The sequence below is a fragment of the Pseudochaenichthys georgianus genome, chromosome 21 (genome assembly GCF_902827115.2).
Source record: "Pseudochaenichthys georgianus chromosome 21, fPseGeo1.2, whole genome shotgun sequence".
Classification (NCBI taxonomy): domain Eukaryota; kingdom Metazoa; phylum Chordata; class Actinopteri; order Perciformes; family Channichthyidae; genus Pseudochaenichthys; species Pseudochaenichthys georgianus.
Genome location: NC_047523.1, coordinates 7,966,673 through 7,989,145, shown reverse-complemented (window position 1 = coordinate 7,989,145; position 22,473 = coordinate 7,966,673). Strand labels below are relative to the sequence as shown.

Genomic DNA, 22,473 nt, shown 5'->3' with positions numbered 1-22,473 from the left:
AGTGAATTATTTATATTTCAATATCCACATTTGAAAGCATTGTACCTCATTATTTTTGTATTTCATTCAATAAGTATGTCATTCTTTAGAGGTACATTTGTGTCAAAGTATGAACAGATCATCAAATGTGTAATGTGTACAATCAACTGAATGGGTTAAGGTTAGTTCAGGTTGGCAGTAATCATTTATAAATAGTGACCAGACTGCATGCTCTCATTTTGAAATAAAGAAAACCATGTCAAAGGGAGGCCATCATGGGCTTTTGAAAAATGGCCGCACTTCTTTTTTCGCTGAGATCCGTTTTATATTTGCAAAATCATTATTAGCATCCATATATTTTTTGCATTTGTGGAAGGTGTCTTAGATTCAAAGATTTCAGTTTTGGCCTGTTCATACACATATTAAAAAGGATAACCTACCTCTATATAATTATGGCAACATTTGATCCTCTTTAATCAACGTTTTTCTTTGTGTCAGTGCTCGCTCAGGATCAGACCCCTCAAGTTCAACCAAAAATCGTGCCTGGTTCCGTAGGAGGCCCATCCACCATCGGCTGGCCGGCGCCCAGCGGAGCAACTATGACCTGCGGGAGCGGATCTGCATCGGCAGCATGACCGCTCTGGAGACCGCTGTCTACCAGCAGGTGCCCACTGACGAGGCCGAGGCCCAGATGTTGGCCAGCGCCGACCTGGATGACATGAAAAGTAAGAAGCATCATAAATGAAGGCTTTAATTTAAGCTATACTATCTTTTTGCACTACTCACATTAGCATAATAGTTGGATACATTGGTGTGTTTTGTGTCACAGACTGGTTTATATCAAGCTTCAGTGCATCATAGCATGACATCTTCCCATTGAACATTGACTTCAAGATGAGCAAACCAGAAGTGCCGAAATGCTAACTAATTTCCGGGTTGGATAACTCCTTTCTGCTCCCCTTTATTGGTGGTGTATTTGACAAACAAATGTGTTGTTTCTGGGGGATTTACTGTGTGATAGTCTGCACATATAATGTAGGATTACATCTGAGTCAGTTGCTATGTGGAAGTACATTTAATTCTGACTCTCTAGGTCACTTTACTGTTACCAGTTTACTGAAAAACTACCTTTTTATTTTCTTATTGCTATCAAGACATCAAGGCTTTTGAGTGTGGAAGTGGAAGGGGATTTCAACTCATGCTAAATGTACTAGTTCTACTTTTCACCCACGCCGCGACAACTGTGTGGGGGAAGTTTGCAAGGTAGCTTTTTCTAGCGCCACTGTGCTCTTCCTCTTCCATCAGACCTTCGTGATCACACCTGCTGTTGCTGCTAGGGTATTTATGATAACATTACCAAGTCCCTATAGCAGTTTAAGAAGTCATTCATTAAACATTCTCAATGTTCTCATTGTGTTAAGCCAGCCTACTGTTGATTTACTTTCCCACATCTCATTGGCTGACATCCTGTTTCTCTAAGTATTTGTGTTATTAATGAATTGGTCCTCAATTGAATGGGTTGGCTAGTCTGTAAGTATTTCTCTTGGTTAATGCTACACTGAAATTAGGATACCATCTTAAAGGGAGCATGGCAAATATTTAAGATTTAAAGGTATAGCTTAATGTTAGTAGTGTAGTGTTAGTAAAATAAATGGAGATTAGCCTTATATGTAAGTAGGTAAATGAGTAAATGTGATGTATGGATAAAATAAATTGTGTTTTATGTATCTTCTGACGAAGAAATTAAGAAAGAAAGAAAGGACCTAGCAATTTGAGTTGGCATTGATCTGAATATAAATGACTTCACACTTGTGGCTCTTTGGATCCACTGACAGCACAGAAAGTACTTTGTCGGTCTACCTAATGGAGAGGGTGCCATTATCTTGACTTTTTATTGTGGAAGACAGAATCCCACTGCTTTGATTACAATATAAATGCTTAGTTACAGTCTTATTTTTCCGTCATAGTAACAACATCACACAGTCTCTCTCAAAATATTGCAGTTCGGTTTTAAGGCTGGATTCATGATTTTTATAAAGCGTTCCGCAGCCTCTACTGGCAGCAAAACATATGCCTGCCTGTAGAACACATTCATAGTTTTTTATAAATTCTGGCTGATTTAATGTAAGTTTAAACGTTTGTCTTTTTAAATGTCAGTCAATGACACATGAATATTGGTAAATGTATTTTTAAAAATATATAGTTGGAGTTTTCGGTTAATCCTTTTCCATGACTGATTATGACTCAGCATCTTTGTCTCCAAAACAGGAAATAGCTTTAGCTGGTAGAAACAGTTGTTTTCTTAATTAAGAACTTATAAAAACAGACTTTTAAAGTTTGTGTTATTTGTGCATACTGTGCATTATCTATTCCAATGTCTTAAACAGGACATTATTAACACAGAACACTTTCTCGTACAATGGGTAACACAAAGTGAATACAACAAACCTTACCAGAGCTAAAGTAGGTCATTTGCATTTCTTAACCCCTCTCTTGCGTTAGTGATATCTCTGGAACCCCTTATCCAATTGTGATGGTTGACATCTCATTTGAACAGTCAAAGCAAGTGGAATCAAGGGGTGACAGACAGAATGACACCAGGGGTGAATGTCATGTTATAATATTGCAGTAAGTTCAAAGATAGTGCTTACTATACATTACTGTATATTATAGAAATGCTTGCCATGTAGGCCGTGTTTACTGGAGATGGGAATGCTTTAGTTGGTGTTGTAGCTGAGATTATTCCCGTTCCAATGATGTATGGGATGTATTGATTTGATACAAGCAAGCCAGACTTTCATTGTGTACTTTCAACTACAGTATATGGTCCGGACCCACCGGTGGGCCCATCAAGTTCAGCATTCACTGTGATGAATATAACATAGGTCACTGACACTGTTTTCCTCAATGAACATTTAGAGAAAAATACATATACTCAGGGGCCTCTCCCTCAGGGGCCTCTTCCTGGTCTGTTGACTGTTGGTCAGGCTCATAGTCTGGATCGCTGTTGTCTTCCATTTCTGAGACATCGTCCTCTATGTCTGGTTCAATCTCCTCCTTATCTGGTTCAAAACATTTGTCCCGAGCCTCTCTGACAGAAAATCGCCTAATCGGTTGCCTACTCATTGTGTCACTGAGTCAAATGTGAGCAAGGAACAAATATAACTGCTTGAGCAGTGTGCGAAAAAGTACACGTCCCACCGTCCGGGACGTGTTATTTACAATATCGGACAAGTAGATCTTTCAATTGACTTGTCCGGCGGACAAGTGACGTTTTTCGGCCTGATTTATTGACAAATTATTGATACATTCAGTTTACAAAAGGCAGAACTCATTCGCAAATTGTACGTGTCCGCCATTGTTCGTTTAGAAGTGTTAGTTTCGGTTCTGCTTGTCGATTCCTAAGGAAATGCATCTCGCCGCTTTCTGTACAGTCAGACGGGGGCGGGGCGGAGCGGGGTGGGAAGTGTAGCACAGTGGCAGGGTTGGGAAGCAAAACTCTGTTCCGAGTAGGAACAAATAACAATTGTCCGGTACCGGGATTAATAAGAGTTGTGAGGACAGGAGGCGAGGCCGAGCCCCGCGGACTGCAGCTCTCTCTATGCTCCGTATCAGCTGACCGCTGCACGGTGCAGCTCAGCGTCTCTCTCTCTCTCTCTCTTTCTACACACAGCAGATCCGCTGCCCGTTTAATAGCCTCATCTTTGTCAAACTTTCTTATGTTCTTCTTCTATGTACACATAATGAAGGTTATTAAGCGTTTTAACTCCTATGTTGTTAATATTGACCGCCATTTCCTTTATGAAGTAAAGCAGCCTCCCTGTCTGTGCAATGCAGAGATTATTTTTATATAATTGTATTCAATAACCGTAAGAAATTCAACTGTATGAAGTGATTTGTAAATAGGAATACAGATTTGACTTAATGTTTTCATAAATATATTTTTCTCCCAATTTGTCATGGGACTTATTTTTACCCTCTCAAAGAACCGGAATCGAGAACCAAAAATAACCGGAATCGAAAAGCAGAACCGGAATCGTTAAAATCCAAACGATACCCAACCCTATGTGTGATGCAGTCAAATCTTACCGCTCACTTACGTTAGCGGTGTCGTAAAAACCATGGGAAAATGTAAAATACGATGACGAAGAAGAAGATTCCAGTGGCCCCAATTTTTGTCCATTCTGGACAAGTGAAAAATGTATTCGGACAAGTAAATTGCCAAACTCACTTGTCCATGGACAAGTACTCTCTAAAAACTTTTTCTCACACTGTTGAGAGATAGTAATGGAGGGGCATTTAGCGCCAGAAAGTGAGAGGTTTTTCTTTCTCAAGGGGCACAGAGCTCGCACCTGTGAGAATGTATGATGCATTGTATCATACAGCGCGAGAAAGTGAGAGGTTCCCGTAACTTAGAGTAAATTGTTTTGTCTGGAAAGTGTGGGGGTACAGAAGCACAAGAAGTGTGTGTGCATGTGTGCATGTGTGTATAATGCAAGAGAAGGAAATGTAAACATCTGAAAAAAAACCTGTGTTCATGTAACCCAAATGTCCCGTAGCCTCTCTGAACACCATGGGACTCTGCGTTGTGTTTGTTATTGGTGATGGGATGTTATGCAGAGGGGTGGAAAACAGGACACAGCAGATCGGATTGTGGTGGAGACGCTGAGTAGCTCTTCTGACACACCTCTTGCGGAGTGAATACAAACATTAGCCCATTAGCTACATGCTAACCAATACAATAACCAAATGAACAGACAACACATAAACATCTCACTCCCAAACATACACAAACGGGTAAATAAACATTTAAACTAACCCATTAATTAAATAAATGGAATGTTTGGACGTTTTTAACATAATAATGTGTACAATTATTTGCCGACATTAACACTTCTCACCTTTTGCGGAGGGAATACAAACATTAGCGCCAAGATGGCGGCCGCACCCAGAACAACAAGAGAAATACGGTGTCTCACAATGGACAAAAAACAACAATTTGCTGCCCAACAGCAACACCTAGTGGCCTGTCAAGGCTGTTACCTTACATTCACATCATTATTCAAAATATCCTTTATCTGGATTTTGACAACAAGTGTGTACTCTAGAATAGGTTTACCTAAAAGCCTGTTTTAGTCAGGACTCTGGTATAGTAACATTGGCTTGCCTGTTTGAAATAGTGGATCCTGTAAAGCCTGTATTGCCTCCCCTGCTGATCTGGTGCTGACCAGTGACATGTTTCTCACTGCTGCCTGTAACTTGGCTCCACTGTGGGCGTCCCACACATTCTGTCTCCTGACACCAACCTATCCCCACATACACTGATGGCAACAAGCATCCAACCAAATAACACAAAAGATGGAGGACAGAGAAATCTCGATATATACTCTGATTCTCTGTGAATAGTCATACTTACAATGACAGTAATAGCTTTTGAAAATGTCCCACACCTCTCACGTATCCAGGGCAGAATCCTCTCTTCCAGCGTCCAGGGCATTGACTCCCATCGATTTCCCTTCAGCTGCCACCCTGCCTCTGGCCTTTCCTGCTTCACCACAGCAGAGTCATCATTGACTGCTCACAAACCTGGAAACAGCAAATGGGGCAGGGGCACCCAGAGTCATTCAAAATCAGCTATTGGATTTGTAGAGAGAGCGATGCCTTGCATTGACAGGCCATGTTTAACACAGCTGTATTTCAGAGAGTAATGTTTGCCGGTACGGATCTGTTCCGGGAAATGCGTAGAGAGCAACAGAACCCCCCCCCCCCCCTCTGACAACAGAAATGACATTTGATAAGTCAGATACAGCATGAAAAAAGGCCGAGCTGGGGTGAATGTGGGTGTTAGGGATAGCAGAGGAAGAAGCAGTGGTAGGCATGCTAAGCAGCCTACATATGCACCCTTGTTTGATCAGATGCAGAGTGTACATCGGCTGCTTTGCACATTATGATTTGTGTTTAGTCCAATCCCATTATGTGTCTGTTTATTTCTATATATTCCATTAGCCTAGTGAGACTGTTTATTGATATTTGAATTTGTATATACATTTTTTTTGATTACATTTTTTTGTGTGTGTCTTTTAAATATTTCTACTTGTGTAATGATTGACACTGCAGCTTGTTGAACAATGATTTCCCAATTTTTGGATGAATACATTATCTACCTACCTACCTCTTTTAATAATAAGCTGGAAATAAGAGAAGAGTTTGACAGCCAAGCTTGAATCCGTGGCCTGCCTGAACATTGTTTTCTCTCTGTCTATGTCTCAGTCCTAATCTTATCTCAGTGAAATCCTTTTTTTTTTTAAAGAGAAATCCTGTATTGTAAGGATGATGAAAAGTACAGTTTATGACTGATCTAAAAAGGCCTGCAGTGTAGAGATTCTCTTAGTTAATAAACCTGCTGATTGAATCCCATCATTTTAGGCATTTTAGTATTTAGCAGGTGAATGTCAGATGAGTTGGAGATACAGTATGAAGAGCATCTTTATTAGGGATGGAAATTATGTGAGTAATATTGATGCGTAAGCACATCTCCACTCACTTTCCAGGGCGAGTCTTTCATGCCAGAAACAACATTTGGGAATATTATTAAATGTAATGCTATGGTGTTTTATGTTCTACAGAACTACACAAAGTTATATTTGGTGGAAATCTAATGCTATGCCAGGGTGTATGGATAGTCAATTATTAGATAGCTATATAATACTATAATGGTAATCAGAGAATGCAGACTTCTGTCAGGATTCTTTAAATTGTCCATTTCAAGATACAGATTCACTCCAAATGTATGGTCATTAAAACCACAATATCTCACTAAGCAGAGTCCTGGATTTGATTCCTAGGTGTTCTATTATTATCATTTACTCTAGGTTATGCCTATTCAGATGAATGCAATTTTGGTGAAAAGGCCAATGTTCAAAAGTTGACCTTTCTGCACATCACATGGTTGGAAAGTGATGACAACACGATGGAAACAAAAGGCATCAACCCTTTTACTCAGATGTTGGTTTTCCAACAGCCATCAAGATCAATGAGCAGTGGACATCATTCAAAAAGGGCGGCACTACTATTCAGTCCCACAAAGTAGACCATCCCTTATCAATACTTCCTTTTAGAGTTGAAGCTAAGTGAAAGTTGCTACCATTTACGCAACTATCATCGTGGATACAGCACGGGGTCCAATGCAAAGGAAATAATTGCGATTTGTATTTTCTGGATGGAAGAGTAATTATTTTGACTGACTGACACATTTTTGTGCTTGTTGTTTTTCCTTCATAAGAGTACTTTTCAGAATTTTGACTCCATGAACACAGGCTATTTTTAGTTTCTTGAGGGAAAAATCTTTAAAAATCATCAGATTTTGTAGTTGGTTTGCAAAGTTAACCCTTACGTTGTTTTGCAATACAACAGAGGTAGGCTAGTGGTCGCTGCGATACCCAGGCTCATCAGATCAGCGACCCAGTACAAACCACGGTGTTCAAGAGTCGAGAGCCCTGGATGAGCAGTGTGTCCACTCAGAGAGAGGAGGATAGGTGGAGGTACCGGCCGTGGAGATGACAGATATGGAGGAACAGAAGAACCAGGGGCATGAGACCTCTGATAACAAACTTGTCGCCGTCCACAAAGAACCAGAACGTCGGTGCAGTGTCCTAAAGGGCTTCGGCGTCCCAAACGTGGAAGGGGACTTTGAAGAGTTTGTTTTGGATTTTGATGACTATGACTTGCTTGAGTCAATCCACACTCATCTGGGGTCATCGCCCGAGACTCCACGTAAGTTGTATGCATTCATTTTTTACCGTTCAACAAAGAGCTATATTTAATTTAAATTTGATAGAAGTGAGAGTTACGTCAAGCTTCTGACCAAAGAAAATCTGATGCAATAATAACGCAGTGAGATATTCACATGGATGAGCATGATGAGCGGATCTCACTCGTTTACATTGATTATGTAGCTTGCCGATTGCTTAATTAATGGCAATATGAAGCTTATCCATGCCCGCAGACCGAACAGAGTTGTCCAAGGTATTGAGCGAATCGACCAGTGTTTCCTGCTCTCTTATTGATTTACTGGCACCCATTTGCCTCAGCTAGAGCGGAAAGACATTTCATTGACCAGCAACGTGTTCTCTATTTTTATCACTATTTGGATCATGACAAGTTCTGTGATGGAGCTAGTTTCCAACTTGTACAAATGTTATGAAGTTGATCTGCCTGCAATTCTTTAGTGCATGTAGTATAATTGCTCATTGAAGGTTCAATTATAGCTGGAAAAAACTAGTACATTTTTGAAGGCATTTTTTGTATTAACCACTGGTGATTACTGTGCCTAACAAATGCCATTGTAATTTACATTTAAAAAGGGAACATTGAGCCTGTGTCTCACTGTCTTCACCCCGAATCCATTTTGAAAATGGTTTCCATTGGAATTGATTGTGAATCTATTTTTAATGGCAAAATGGATGGCAATGTCGGTCAGTCGCTATGGAAATATTTCAACAACTATTGGATGGATAGCCATGACATTCATGATCCCCAGAGGATGAATTGTAATGACTGTAGTGATCCTCTGATATTTCGATAAGCGCTGTCATTAGGTTATAATGTAGATCAGGGTTGCCCACTACTTTTAAAATGAGTCAAAGGAATCTACCTACAGGGCCGCCCCTGCCCAAAGTCATGTGGTGAGGCTCTGGGTGTCGCGAGCAGGGGGGGGGGGGTGTGTGCTAGCGCATGCGTGGTGAACTGCGTGTTAGAAAATATGAGATCTCAGACTGGCTTACCTGTACGTCAATCAAGTGGCAATAGTAAGGATGGATGAGAGGCTAACTTTTTTTTTCTTTCTTTTTTTTTTTTTCAATGCCATGTGATCTACCCACACTACCTTCGCGATCGACCGGTCACTATTAAACTAAAGACATATCCAATAGCTCAAGATTCAAAGGTTTATTGTCATTTACACAACTACGTTGTAATTTTGTAATGTATGAACAACTTGGATCGCAGGTTCCTCAACAGTGCAATTTACAAGACATAGACAAATAAATGTTAAAAAAACAACAATACAAATTAAAATAGTGCAAGCTCAGGTGTTTAATAGTCGTATGGCCTGTGGGATGAAACTGTCCCTGAGTCTGGTGGTTTTATTCCTGATGTGGGGAACCTTTTTCCTCTCAAGGGCCATTTCAATTTTTCCAACATCCTCCGAGGGCCGTACAAATGATTGAACTCAACCTATGCTTAAAAAAACAAAAATCACAGCCCTTTCTTTCGGCCTTTCTTTCATGCTGTGCAAACAAAAAGCAACCTCTTAATCCAGATATCTTACCATGACTCGCGTATGCATGCACGGTTGTGGCATGACCACCACAACAGAAAGCATTTTTTTTCAATGCCATGTGATCTACCCACACTACCTTCGCGATCGACCGGTCACTATTAAACTAAAGACATATCCAATAGCTCAAGATTCAAAGGTTTATTGTCATTTACACAACTACGTTGTAATTTTGTAATGTATGAACAACTTAGATCGCAGGTTCCTCAACAGTGCAATTTACAAGACATAGACAAATAAATGTTAAAAAAACAACGATACAAATTAAAATAGTGCAAGCTCAGGTGTTTAATAGTCGTATGGCCTGTGGGATGAAACTGTCCCTGAGTCTGGTGGTTTTATTCCTGATGCTGCGGTACCGCCTGCCAGACGGCACAGTTTGTGGCTGGGGTGATGGGGGTATTTTGTAATCCTGAGGGCTTTCTTCCTGAGTCGCTGGGAGTAGAGGTCCTCCATGGATGGCAGCTCCGTCCTGGTGATGTGCTGTGCAGTTTTCACCACCCTCTGTAAAGCCTTATGATTGAGGGCGGGGCAACTGCTATATCGTTTTAGTCAGCCCTAAACTAAAATACTGCATGTTATTATTTGCATTCTGTATTCACTACTGTGACTGTAGAACCATAGTCGTGTTTATCCACAGCAAGCTCTGTGCAATTATCAGATAGTCACCTGTTTTGGGTGTCTGTTGGCCAGGAAGCCACACCCTTTATTGACTTTGTTTCACCAACAGTAAAATGATCGTCAAAGTGAGAGATGGGGAATTAAGGCCATGTTTTTAAAAACGTTGAAGTCTTGTATCAAAAGGGTAAATTCATAGTTCTAACAAATGTAAATCTCTTCTGAAAAAATAACCATTGTTTCTTCAAAATGATATTCCAATAGATCTAAACTACACCTGAAAAAGATGAATGCAACGCTACTTGGTTATGTTTAAGATACAAAATGACTTGGTCTAGGATTAGGGTTTTTGGTCGGAGTTCCAAGTTTGTAGACCCAACTGCTCCAAGGTCCCCTAAATGTGGACTTTGATATGAACCACATTTTATGTCAGAAATAATTATTATCACAGAACTTTTCATTTGAGGCTGAATTGACAATGTAGTTTCTTCGTATTGGACCGAACATTACGCTAGGAGATCAGGCTAGGAGAAAAAACCGGTATGAAGCCTTAAGTGTCTTGAGATGGAGATGAGCCAAGGTTGATACATTGACTCAAGTGATGCTTACTTGGCCAGTTGGGTCTGAGGACCACAAGAATGAAAAATAAAACACTGTAGGTTAGGAGTTAGAAATAAGTGAGCTTATCTGACCTCTGCTAATATCTGCTTCAAGCTAGCTTCTCAAGGCTACTTCATTCATTACAAATAAAAGCCCATCCCTGCTCTGTGTTAAGCAAGCGTAAACAAATGTAAATCAAAAATGTAAACCAGATAAAAACACTCATAAACCAGTCAAAGGTGTTACTTTAAATAATAATAACTTCCTGATAAGAATATTTGAAAACATTTTAGAGGGAAATTCACATTGAAAGAGCATGTTATCTGCAGCTTTGGAGACTATGTGACCATTTTAAAAGACTAATGATTTACTGTCTAAACTGGATGTCCTGGTCAGATCCCAGCCCAAGCTAGATTTTGGTTTATTTGATTACAAATATGTTGCAAATTAGATTTGAACACTAATTGGATTTAATCAAGGCCATGGAAAACAACAAATCAGATCCTAGGACAACATAGTACCTGGCAAGCAAATGAATTCTGTTTTGAGGTTTTTATTTTGAAGGGATTTGGTAATTCTTGGGATTTGCCTGATTTTTTAAATGCATAACCATCAGTTGTATCGCAATGAGGTGGTTGGTTACACGGGATGGCTTGTATTCAGCTAAATCTAAATGATCTACAACATGTGTCTTTATATCGAGTTAACAATCAAGACCAATGAAGAGAATGCTCATATTGACCATGTTAAGTCCCATCACAGAGCACAGTCAAAGTGGTTTTTTTCAGCTCATTGCAAAAGAAAAAGAAATCCATCCATGAATGTGACAAGCTACGGTCAGATATATTAAAGAAAAACATGTGACAATTCTGGTTAGATTTGACGGTGACTTTTAAAGGCTGTATCTGTGACAGCAACCTGTCAGTTATTCCCTTCTATCTAGGGCAGGGGTGGGGAACCTTTTTCCTCTCAAGGGCCATTTCAATTATTCCAACATCCTCCGAGGGCCGTACAAATGATTGAACTCAACCTATGCTTAAAAAAACAAAAATCACAGCCCTTTCATTTGGCCTTTCTTTCATGCTGTGCAAACAAAAAGCAACCTCTTAATCCAGATATCTTACCATGACTCGCGTATGCATGCACGTGCACGGTTGTGGCATGACCACCACAACAGAAAGTATTTAGTTTCCTATCCATGTGAACATTATTAAAGTGGGGGGGGACCTAACCTCCTCTAGGGGGGTCCGGGGGCATGCACCCCCGGGAAGTTAAAAGCATCAATCTGGTGCTTTTTAAATTATTTTGCGGTCTAAATTTCTTTCTTTTTTTTCTTTTCGTGTGTTTAGAAATTACCTCGAGGGCCGTATCAAATGGTCTCGCGGGCCGTATATGGCCCGGGGGCCGGAGGTTCCCCAACCCTGATCTAGGGGGTCAACTGCTGCACGGAAACGGAAATAATAAAAAAAAAAACCTCTTAATTCCACACATCAGGAAAGTAGATTAGACAGTATATTATTTACCAATTTATTCAAATAAAAAAAACCAAGAAGAAACAAACTATGTGCTTTGCATTTGGCTTCATCCGATTCACTTTGTGCTTGTTTGTCTACAAGTATGTCTTTATAAAATAAGGTTCTGATGCCAACAGAACAGGCAATAGCTAATTTTACTGTTCAACGATAATTACATTTTTTATATATATATATATATTAGGAAAATGTGTACTAGAACAAATCGTGTACCATTCAAAATACAGTGCCACTCCTAGAGTTAGTTGTGACCTTCTCAACATGTACATATTAGGGAGGCAGCAGTGCATGTGAAGGCAGAAATGCAGGTTAGCCATGCAAATGTGGAAAACGCCTAATTGATGCTCTTTCTTTTGGCTACTGATCCAAATTGTCTGAAACAGTTGACACTGCACACACATTTTTAAACATTTTATGGGGTGCTGGATAATAACGATGAAAGTAATAAGGTTGTATGAGGCTTTTCTTTGTTTTTTAAGCATGGATTGCTTAATATTAAAGGCCCTGGTCAGATACCAGCTCCAGAGGAAAGAATAATAGGTCCTTTTCAACTAGAGTAATTTGCCCTGTCCTTGCCCTGCTCTACGTTGAGAAACACAACTCATCCAAATCAGCTTGTTAAGTACACAGAGCAGGTGTGGACCCTACTGACAACAGGAACTTTCAATATAAAGATTTGAATTTAAGGTATAACCAGGCAAAACAGAAAAGAAGAATCTGACTTACCAGAACCCCAGGACTTAAATAGAGTCTGAACTGAGGGGATGGGTGCAGGTGTTCAGGAGGTCAGGTGGTTGCAGTGGAACAGGTGCAACCAATTAGGCCAGGACAGAAAGGAAGTGCAAAGAGACATGACACAGGGACAATGTGTTTACAAAATAAAACAGGAAACATAAAAGAACAACAATCTAAACCACCAGCTGCAGCAGGTCAAACAAGGACAGCCGTCAGAGCTTTCCCTCAGGAGACTACAAGCTGAAATACGGCCTAACTTCATCTTGATTTCCATTTCTTTGTGTTTCCCTGAGGAAGGCATGACGCAGGAGAATGGAACACTGACTGCAGTTTTTTAAACACACACTCTCTCACCTCCACTTCAGTTACCTACAGCTGCTCATGTCAACCATTAGATATTGTGTTTTCTTAGTAATAAAATACATACAGAAGTTTGTTCCAAACTGGACGCACATGTTGGTTTCTAAACTGTCCCCCAGATGTTTACCGTGACCTTAAATACACCAAACCCATGTCGAAACGTAACCCTATATAACCCAGGGGCAAAATGTTCTGCTCAGTTTCCCATGTCCTACATAGATTCTCTCTTACCAATGGAGCTTTGCCTTCTGTCAATGGATGTCCTTCTGTCCGCTGGAAACATAAACAGACAAATTTAGATTTAGGTTTTTCCAGCATGGAGCACATTTTTTGATAGAGAAGAGGTTTTTTCTTTGGTTCACAGCCCTCAAAAAAGGGCATTTCAGGCTACAGAATGCAGTTCCTCCTCGTGAAATTGACGCATCATGACTTAGCCATGCTGACCTATTTGCATTTTGACTTGAGAACACTTTGTGTGTGTACAGGTCACAGATTTGAGGACAACCCCGGGGTGAGGCGCCACCTGGTGAAGAAGTCCTCACGATGTCTGGTGACACGAAACAGCAGCGGCTCCACGCCACTGAGCAGCCTGAAGAAGAAGAGAGCAGCAGATAAGAAAACACATGAGGTTTGAGGGCCCCGCCCATGCTACATGAAACACCTCAATATGCACGCAACATATAACCATAAATGGTCAGTTATCCGAATCATCTTTAAAGCAGTATTAAGAGGAGACTGTCCAGGTGAATAGGGACAAATATGTAACTTGTAGTTATCACCATGTAACTTTCCCAGTTGATTACATACACTAAGCTAATTTGTTTTATTAACATTTATATTAAATGTCATGGTTAATATAAATGACAACTAATGCAACATTTAGGTGGATTGAGGAGAAATACATAAACATAAATCGTCAGAGGAAAACAAAACACCGAAATGTATATTTCAATGTTTTCTTTCCACTTTCCAGTTTAATGGGTTAAACTGTTCGAAACACTGCGTTGGATGATAATCATGTATGTGTTTATCACAACATATATATAGCCTCTACATACATAAATATAGATATTAGCACATTCCTATGTCATTACCTAAAGATACTTGAACATGCTCCTTGTGTTTCGTTTCCATTTTACAGCAACAATTTCACACACACACACACACACACACACACACACACACTAACCCAAATGAACCATGGGAGGCGTGTGGCGCAGTGGATAGAGCCTTGGTGTTCGGATCAGGGGGTCACAGGTTCAAACCCCACTGCAGTCAGCATGACGTTGTGTCCCTGAGACACTTCACCCCAAATTGCTCCTGTGGGGATTGCCCACAGTATTGAGTATGTAAGTCGCTTTGGATAAGAGCGTCTAACAAATAACATGTAATGTAATGTAAAAAAACCATTGAAAAACATGGTTTTGCCTGTAGTGTTTTGTTTAAGACCAAAACATTAGCTAAGAGTCAAAATAGTTTGAAACACTTTTGTTGGAGGAAAAAAAAAAAGTGCTATCAATACATGCAGCCCTTCATATCACAAAGTCACTTTCCATTGTCGATATACATGTATATACAAACGTGTTAAGTATGACTCCATATAGATAGGTCTCATAAAGGCCAAGTCTCCTGGAGTGCAATCTCAACCTGATGAGACCTGAACTTGTGTTCAACCTCAATTTGACAGCATAAAAGGTCCCACACACACAAATCAAACGAGTGTTTTATTGCGTTGCTCTGAAAACACTTTTCTACAAATGAATTATATGATAGAATGTGAATAAATGTCTCTCCAAAGCATTTGGTTATCCTCTGAGTCCAAACCGCTCTCGGCTGGATCCAAACCGCGTAGTTAGGTTGCTCCCCGTAATGTTGTGTGTCCGCTGTACATCGGATTAGCTATCTTGGAATTGATATTGTTTTGATTTGAAAAGATATGCAAGAAAGGGGCAGCCAAGCGGTTGTGCTGCTGTTTTTTAAACTAAAATAGTTAGTATAGGTGTTAACCTTTTTAAACCTAGTTCGACTGTAGAATATTAAAAGTGAAATATGTCATTTTCACAGTTTTTATATGTTCGCTCTACTCCGTCTCCAGCTGTTTGTGGAGCTGAACGAGCTGATCGTGAAGGACCATGAAATGCGTTGGAAGGAGCGCGCCCGCTGGATCAAGTTTGAGGAGGATGTGGAGGAGGAGACGGACCGCTGGGGCAAACCTCACGTGGCCTCGCTGTCCTTCCGCAGCTTGCTGGAGCTCCGCCGCACCATCACACATGGTAAACAGCTCCTGAAAGCACCCAGCGGTTTTATGGTCTAATGGTTTCATGTGCAGCTGAAAATACTCACACAAAGATGAGTGGGAAAAGAAGAAGAACTCACCCAGTGTGGTTGGCTCAAGCATCTCAAATAACGAGATAGATTTTCATACATTTACCATGTTAACATGTAACCAAGTACTCAATGTGCATAATACAAAAGGCAGGAGGAAAGCAAAAGACAATTCTGGTGATTCATTTTTTAAACCTGTTCCAAAAGTAAATCTCCAGAAGTACAAAGCTAACGTAAGGCTATAAACAAACTCCATCACATGGCTGGGCTAGTCAGCGCTAAGCTAAAGGCGGCTAATGTTCAGCGTGATGACATGCAGGGCTGCCAACACGCATTGAGCGTGAGAGTCACGCAATTAACACATATCTCACGCCACACATGCCTTTCCTCACATTACGTTTCCGTCCAAAATAAATGTATATAAAATTATAAATATAAAAATAAAGTGAAGGAACAGCAAACCGAGCGGTCTACGAAATGAGACGGTCTGGTTTACGGAAGACTTCCTATTTGCGTCACCTGACACCCGCGGTCCATAGCACTGTCGCCTAGCAACCGGGACAGTGACACCCTGTTGTTCATATTTTACAGGTGACAGGTGTGGGCCGGTTTGATAGACTCTCCACCAGGGTTGGAGTTATGTGGGAGCCAATGGGCGCTGGGCTCCCATAAGGAGGGCTCTGAGCTCCCATGAAAGTTATTTAGGCTACGTTAACGAGGTAAATCGGCTAAAAGAAAAACGCATCGTATTCTCTCTTGAATGACAATATGCCTGCACTCAGGGATGTAGTGCTGCCGCCGGAGAGCACCGGGACGCCGCTCCGAGTGAGAAAGAGAGAGAGAGCGCACAGTACCTGGCGTTGTTGTTGTTGTTATCTCAGTGGTTCTCAAACGGTTTGGTCACAATTTATGTTAACAATTATTTCCGAGGCACACCTTCATATGATCATTATAGTTATAAAAGAGAATACATTAAAAACAGTTATGAAACACAATATGACAGTAAAACAAGAATACAGGAGAGTGATTTGTAAAATATCCATAAAGAAAAAGTAAATCTGTTTACAGTTCTGTTTCAGAGATGTTGAGAGAGGTATCCAAAATTGCACTTTACCCCTGCTTACACCTATATGTGAGCTGATTATCGAGCCTTCATTGTAAGAGGGTACACTGTGTATGTACGTATTCAACTGTAGTGCCGGTACATTAATGGGAAACCCTAAATGTTTGAGCACCCTCTGAAACGTCAAGCTACCCCACAGCACCCCCAAAACTAAATATCTGGCGCCGCCACTGGTTTCTGGAAGCGACCTCTAATTTATTAGAGTTAATCCCTGTCAAGTTATGTTTGTACATGTTTTATGTAAATAGTTTGTACATGTTCAATACATTTGTAACACTGGACACATGAAAGTTTCTTTTTTTTGTTCTACTAAACTACTAATTCCTGCAAGCCTATAACTGAAGCACAACTTTTTGTGATGTGCACGAGACTACAGGTGACATAATCACAGCAAACAAAACGATTTAGATCAGACAGAGATACATTAGAATAGTTATTAAACAATCTGGTGTTAGCATTTTGTTTGGATCCTGATCTCCCTGTTTCTTCCTCCCCCAGGGGCCATCCTGCTGGACCTGGAGCAGAACACTCTGCCCGGCATCGCCCACCTCGTGGTGGAGACCATGATCATCTCCGATCAGATCAGAGCTGAGGACAGATCCAGTGTCCTCCGGGCTCTGCTGCTCAAACACAGGTCAGTCACCAGGCTAACAGTAACCAGTTTCATGAAGCTGGTCAAACTATAAAGTGAATATTGCAAAAGTTAAAAATGCATAAATACAAAGTCATGGAGATAATTGATCATCTCCATGACTCCAAAGAAATTAGGCATTCACTAATTAGACTATATTCGATTTTTCAACAGGCTACACTGGTTCAGGAATGCTGTTATAGAGTTTTAGCACAATTATAAATGTTGCTTTGATTCATTATTAAAAGGACCCATGTCATGGCCATTTCTACTGATCATAACTCCATTGTTGAGGTCTACTAGAATAGATTTATCCTGTGCAATTTTCCAAACTCACATTGATTTCTCAAACAGCATCTCTGTAAAGTATGTGTGTTCACTCTCTGTCCTAAACGGCTTGTTGGAGCTCCTGCCCCCCCTCCCTGTGAGCCCAGTGTGCTCTGATTGGTCGGGACGTTGAGAGGCTCGTTGCTGCGATCTGCTGCGAGGAGCGGACAGGCTTACGGGTCTGCGATACAGCGAGAACAAGCGAAACTCATCCTGAGCACACACAAACACTCACAGCCGAAGTAAAAACAATAAGTGTGGCTTGATATTGAGTAAGAACAAGGTTTATAACGCTGTGAGCATGGGTCTGCTGCGGAGTGCATTTCTCCGCGATCCCAACTTAGCAGCCCGAAAAACGTTTACCCATTTAAACAGTCGTGGTAGATATTGTTTGTTTTAAAGATCATAAATACACAAACAACAATGAATACTTACAGGTTGTGTACCCGAATCTCCCGCTGGTCCAAACAAAGTAGGAACAGCATCGCTCTTCAGCCCTACGCTGTACATATCCGGCATGAATCGCTGAAAGGTTTGGGAAGCTTTGTTTCATGAAATGCTGGCAGAGGGTGTGGCCTCTGGGTATTCACATGTCAGAGTACCCAGGAAGTAAACAATGGAAAATGAGAAATCTCCATCGAGGCGTTTTGGGGCAGCATAGACTGTGCTAGAGTTTTACTCGCTACAGCGTGTACTTTGAGGGTTTTTGACTCTGCAGACCGTTTACAGGCAGAAAAACCAAAGGGACGGGTAATAACCGGAAAAGCATGACATGGGCCCTATAATACTGGCAACTAGTGTTTAGTTGACACATTTCTAGTGAACAATAGCACTGCATTTCCTGCTATTTCTTCATAAGTCTATTCATCCTTAGCCAGTAAAGTGCTCTGAATTGTGAAGCTGCAACAGTTGAACATGTCCAGTGTATTAGCAGTCACTACATACAGCGAGTCCCAGTTCAAACTCAAAATATACAAATACTGCAATATGTTTATTTGCTGGGAACAATCACTATTGTTTACCCTTACTCAACAATAGTGAGTGACTTAACATTTAACTTGAAGATTATTATTTTAATATTAATGAGCACTTTTAACGTGCCATTACTTGTCTGCTTAATGTGGGCACGTTATTTTTGACTTATGTTTGATGTATGAAGACTCTTATTCTGTCTTTTATCGGTTTGATCTAAATGCCTGAGTTTGTTTGTAGTGTTACAGTAGTTACCATGGCAACATATCTGGATTTCATCCTATTTAATACCAAAGTTAGATGACTTCAGGTGATTCTTTACCCGTGTTTGTACCGACCTGTCAGTGTCTTAGTCAGGATGCAGCTTTGTTAACTATTTCGATGTGCTGTAGGTATGGCAGCATGATAAATCAAATCTTCCTCTCCTCCTTCTCTTCCTCCACCTTCCAGTACTTCCTCAGTACTCATTTTCCGGCTGTGTAGTTATAAAAAAAAAAAAGAGGCAGGCTAAGGGAAACTGAACAGGGAATTTCCAAATTGTGACATTTAACAACAGTTGGCTAATCGTCAGTGTACTTCCCCGGGGTTGACTAAAGTTGCAAATGTTGAGACTGTGCTGTAGCTGCACTGAGCCGTAAAGTCTTCAGATTAAGAGTGTGAGTCTCCTGCGTGTGAGCAATCCTGGTCCTTTTAATACAGGTGTTCAACACATAGTATCTGTAAAATGTGCTTTCTCTGATAGATTTACTTTCAATCTGATGGTAATAATTATGATGGACAGGTTGATCATCCCGAAAAATAATTTCAACCCATCAAAATCACTATTAATCATCAATTATATGTTTTATAAAATAAACTAATATTCAAATTGGCACCAGTAGTTTAAAAAATGTATAATAAGCTGCTGAAAAATTGTTTTATGTAGTTAAACATGTCATAAATCCCCATTTTAATATCTATTTCATATTGCTCTAAAAAATTACTTTAATCAGCTGTATTTCTCTAAAGTCTTTTGCCAAAAACTTAACTTACAAGATTTATTTGACCAAATAACGTTATTATAATTTACCTTCATCAAATACAAATTCACTAAATAAAGCTTGAACGCATCACACTGTAACTCAATGGAACCAAGCAGGACAGTACTTCCCACCAGTTGCTAACTGCTAATGCTAGCTAGCTCTCCTTCTGCGGATGTGTTGTTACTGCACTGTAACATGTAACGGCCTGTTCATTACTACAGACCAAGAATAAGAAACAGTGATATAAGCGTGTAAAACATCTTAACTAGCATGAAACCACCCTTTTAACGATTGTTTTACTTTTCATAAATCTTGACTTAGTAGCCTATGTGTTTGGTTTGAATCAGACAGACTTAAAACACAGGATTTAGGATGAAAGCAAATAAAGCTGTCAGCAGAACTTGTTATTTTAGCCTTTAAGGTATTTTCTCGATGTGTGGTTTCTGCCTCAGCTGTTTTTTTTCAGCTAACCGTGTTAGCCACTGCTGTTATCAAGTTCGGTGTGTTGTTGGAAATGATTGGGTGTGATGATGTACAAATAGCAGTATTGCTTGGTAGTAGAGGTGCAAGGGACTGGATATCAAGGCACCCAACAACTTGTTTTTAAGGTGTCAGGACCTTAATATGAAAATGAAATTAGTAAGCACACACAACTTCTTTGAGGACATTATCGTTCAAAGCAAGTGTTCGTAAATACCAGAGGGGATAGTTAGATCACATCCTGCATGCTGCTAAATTTAACCTCACCATGACATCTCCACTCTTCAGCTCTCTCAAATGGTTCCCACTTATTGATCGGCAATTGCATTGACATGACAGCTAAACTGACCTGACAATTACGGTCAATGGAACATGCGAGTAGTGCTTTATAGATTTTTCTCAGTTATATAACCAAAGAAAACAAGTGAAGTAAATAGGCTGTCAAATTGAATTAACAGAGGAAAGTTAAGCCATGCCTGTCAGGAATACAGATGTTGTTTTCATGCTCACTATTCCCCAGTTTGTATCTTGTGTTCAGGGATCGCTTTAAATTATATTCCGTATTTAATGGTCATTCAAAACGGATCATTTGCAATGCATGCCTGGACAATGATTCATTGTTAAACCCAATTGAATTATAGTTGATTATTTAGCACAAGACTTTATACACCCAAAAATTAAGAAAGATAACATTAAAGCTTTGATTTCAAAATCAGTTTAGTTTTTAATGTAAAGTTACATTAAAATGTACATCTGTCGCACCAAAACAACAAAGATAATGTGATTCAGTATTAACTTTAAAGTTCTACTAGGAGGTTTACCTTTCAAAATGGCTGCCATAGTGAGACCGGAAGCGGTGTGAATCATAAAAACATTTTCTTACTCAATATCAAGCGACGATTATTGTTTTTATTTTAAATTGTATAATGTCGGACGTTTTTTGCCGTCCGTGAGGAAAATAAATGGGGCTCAGAATACTGAAATATGTATTTTTTTAATCTTAAATCCATTTGTTGTTCTTTTCTAAATAACACACTGTTATTTACAATTATCCTTGTTTTTATCTATTTGTTTAATTCTATAATCTCTGGCTTTTTTGTCGTCCGTCAGGAACTGAATTTCAAAATAAAGTCATTAATAGTATTATGTATGAAAATATTTTGTCTATTAACTAGGGCACCGGGTCATGTTATGACTGTATTTTCTATGTTGCTGTGGGGTTTAAAATATAAAAACAGTATTAAGTCATAAGCCAATAAGTAATAAGCCTTATCAGCCATAACTATCAACAGAATTGCGTTGCCAGTCAACAGCTTGGTGTGAAAACGAGGGGTTATGTATGGTAACCCTTGGCATATAAGCACAGGCGGAGCCCTCTACTGGACTCCATAGGTACTACCCTTTGTTCATATCATGCAAGCATTCATCCACTGAGACTTCTATAACCGTAGCCGGCCCCGGGGCGGGCCTAGCTGAATGCGCGCGCATCTCACCGTATAAAAGGAGGCCTCGCCTCCTGACTGTCATCCTCTTCAGCGAGCGGCATAGGACCGACAGGGCCCCGAGTAGAGGGCTCCGCCTGTGCTTCTATAACAAAGGGTTACCATACGTAACCCCTCGTTATATCTCTCACAGGCGCCCCGATGTATATCCCAGCCACTTTGGCCTGTAACAGAACAGGACTGAATAACTCTGTCAGACAATCCACCCTGTCTCAGTCTGTCCCTCTCAGGAGCCAAGAGTGTGTGTGTGTGTGTGTGTGTGTGTGTGTGTGTGTGTGTGTGTGTGTGTGTGTGTGTGTGTGTGTGTGTGTGTGTGTGTGTGTGTGTGTGTGTGTGTGTGTGTGTGTGTGTGTGTGTGTGTGTGTGTGTGTGTGTGTGTGTGTGTGTGTGTGTGTGTGTGTGTGTGTGTGTGTGTGTGTGTGTGTGTGTGTGTGTGTGTGTGTGTGTGTGTGTGTGTGTGTGTGTGTGTGTGTGTGTGTGTGTGTGTGTGTGTGTGTGTGTGTGTGTGTGTGTGTGTGTGTGTGTGTGTTTTCCCCTGCCAGTCCCGCACAAGGTTGATGAATTCAAGCACGGACACCTGTTTGCTCTCACATTCCCGCATTATGTTTTGCGGGAACCAATCTTTATTTTTTTCCCACTCTATCCAAGCTGCACATTTGAGGCAAGACTCCTTATCACAATCTAGTTAGGGGACATACACATTATACCTGCTAGCCATCAGATGGTTGAATTGTCATTGTGAGCATGTTAGCATGCTGACATTAGAATGTAGCATGTCTCTCATGTAGACTCTAAGCCTCACATAAAGGTTGCTGTTAATTCCCACTTGCAAACATTTATACATTTTTCAAAATAAGTTTTTGTTATCAGCAGTTCTGGATCTTTTGATATTCAGATGAGATTTGTACCACAAATGTTTCCTTTTAGAAG

At 40.3% G+C, this 22,473-nt stretch overlaps 1 protein-coding gene across 1 annotated transcript in view; it reads left to right on the top strand.

The window, feature by feature from the left end:
• The window catches only part of slc4a3 (solute carrier family 4 member 3), a 108,685-nt gene that overhangs the window by 34,434 nt on the left and 51,778 nt on the right, over positions 1-22,473 (top strand). The window contains exons 6-9 of the mRNA XM_034110300.2: positions 478-704; positions 13,647-13,789; positions 15,257-15,434; positions 17,108-17,243. Of these exons, the coding sequence (XP_033966191.1) occupies positions 478-704; positions 13,647-13,789; positions 15,257-15,434; positions 17,108-17,243 (684 nt within the window). The remainder of the gene's footprint in view (positions 1-477; positions 705-13,646; positions 13,790-15,256; positions 15,435-17,107; positions 17,244-22,473) is intronic.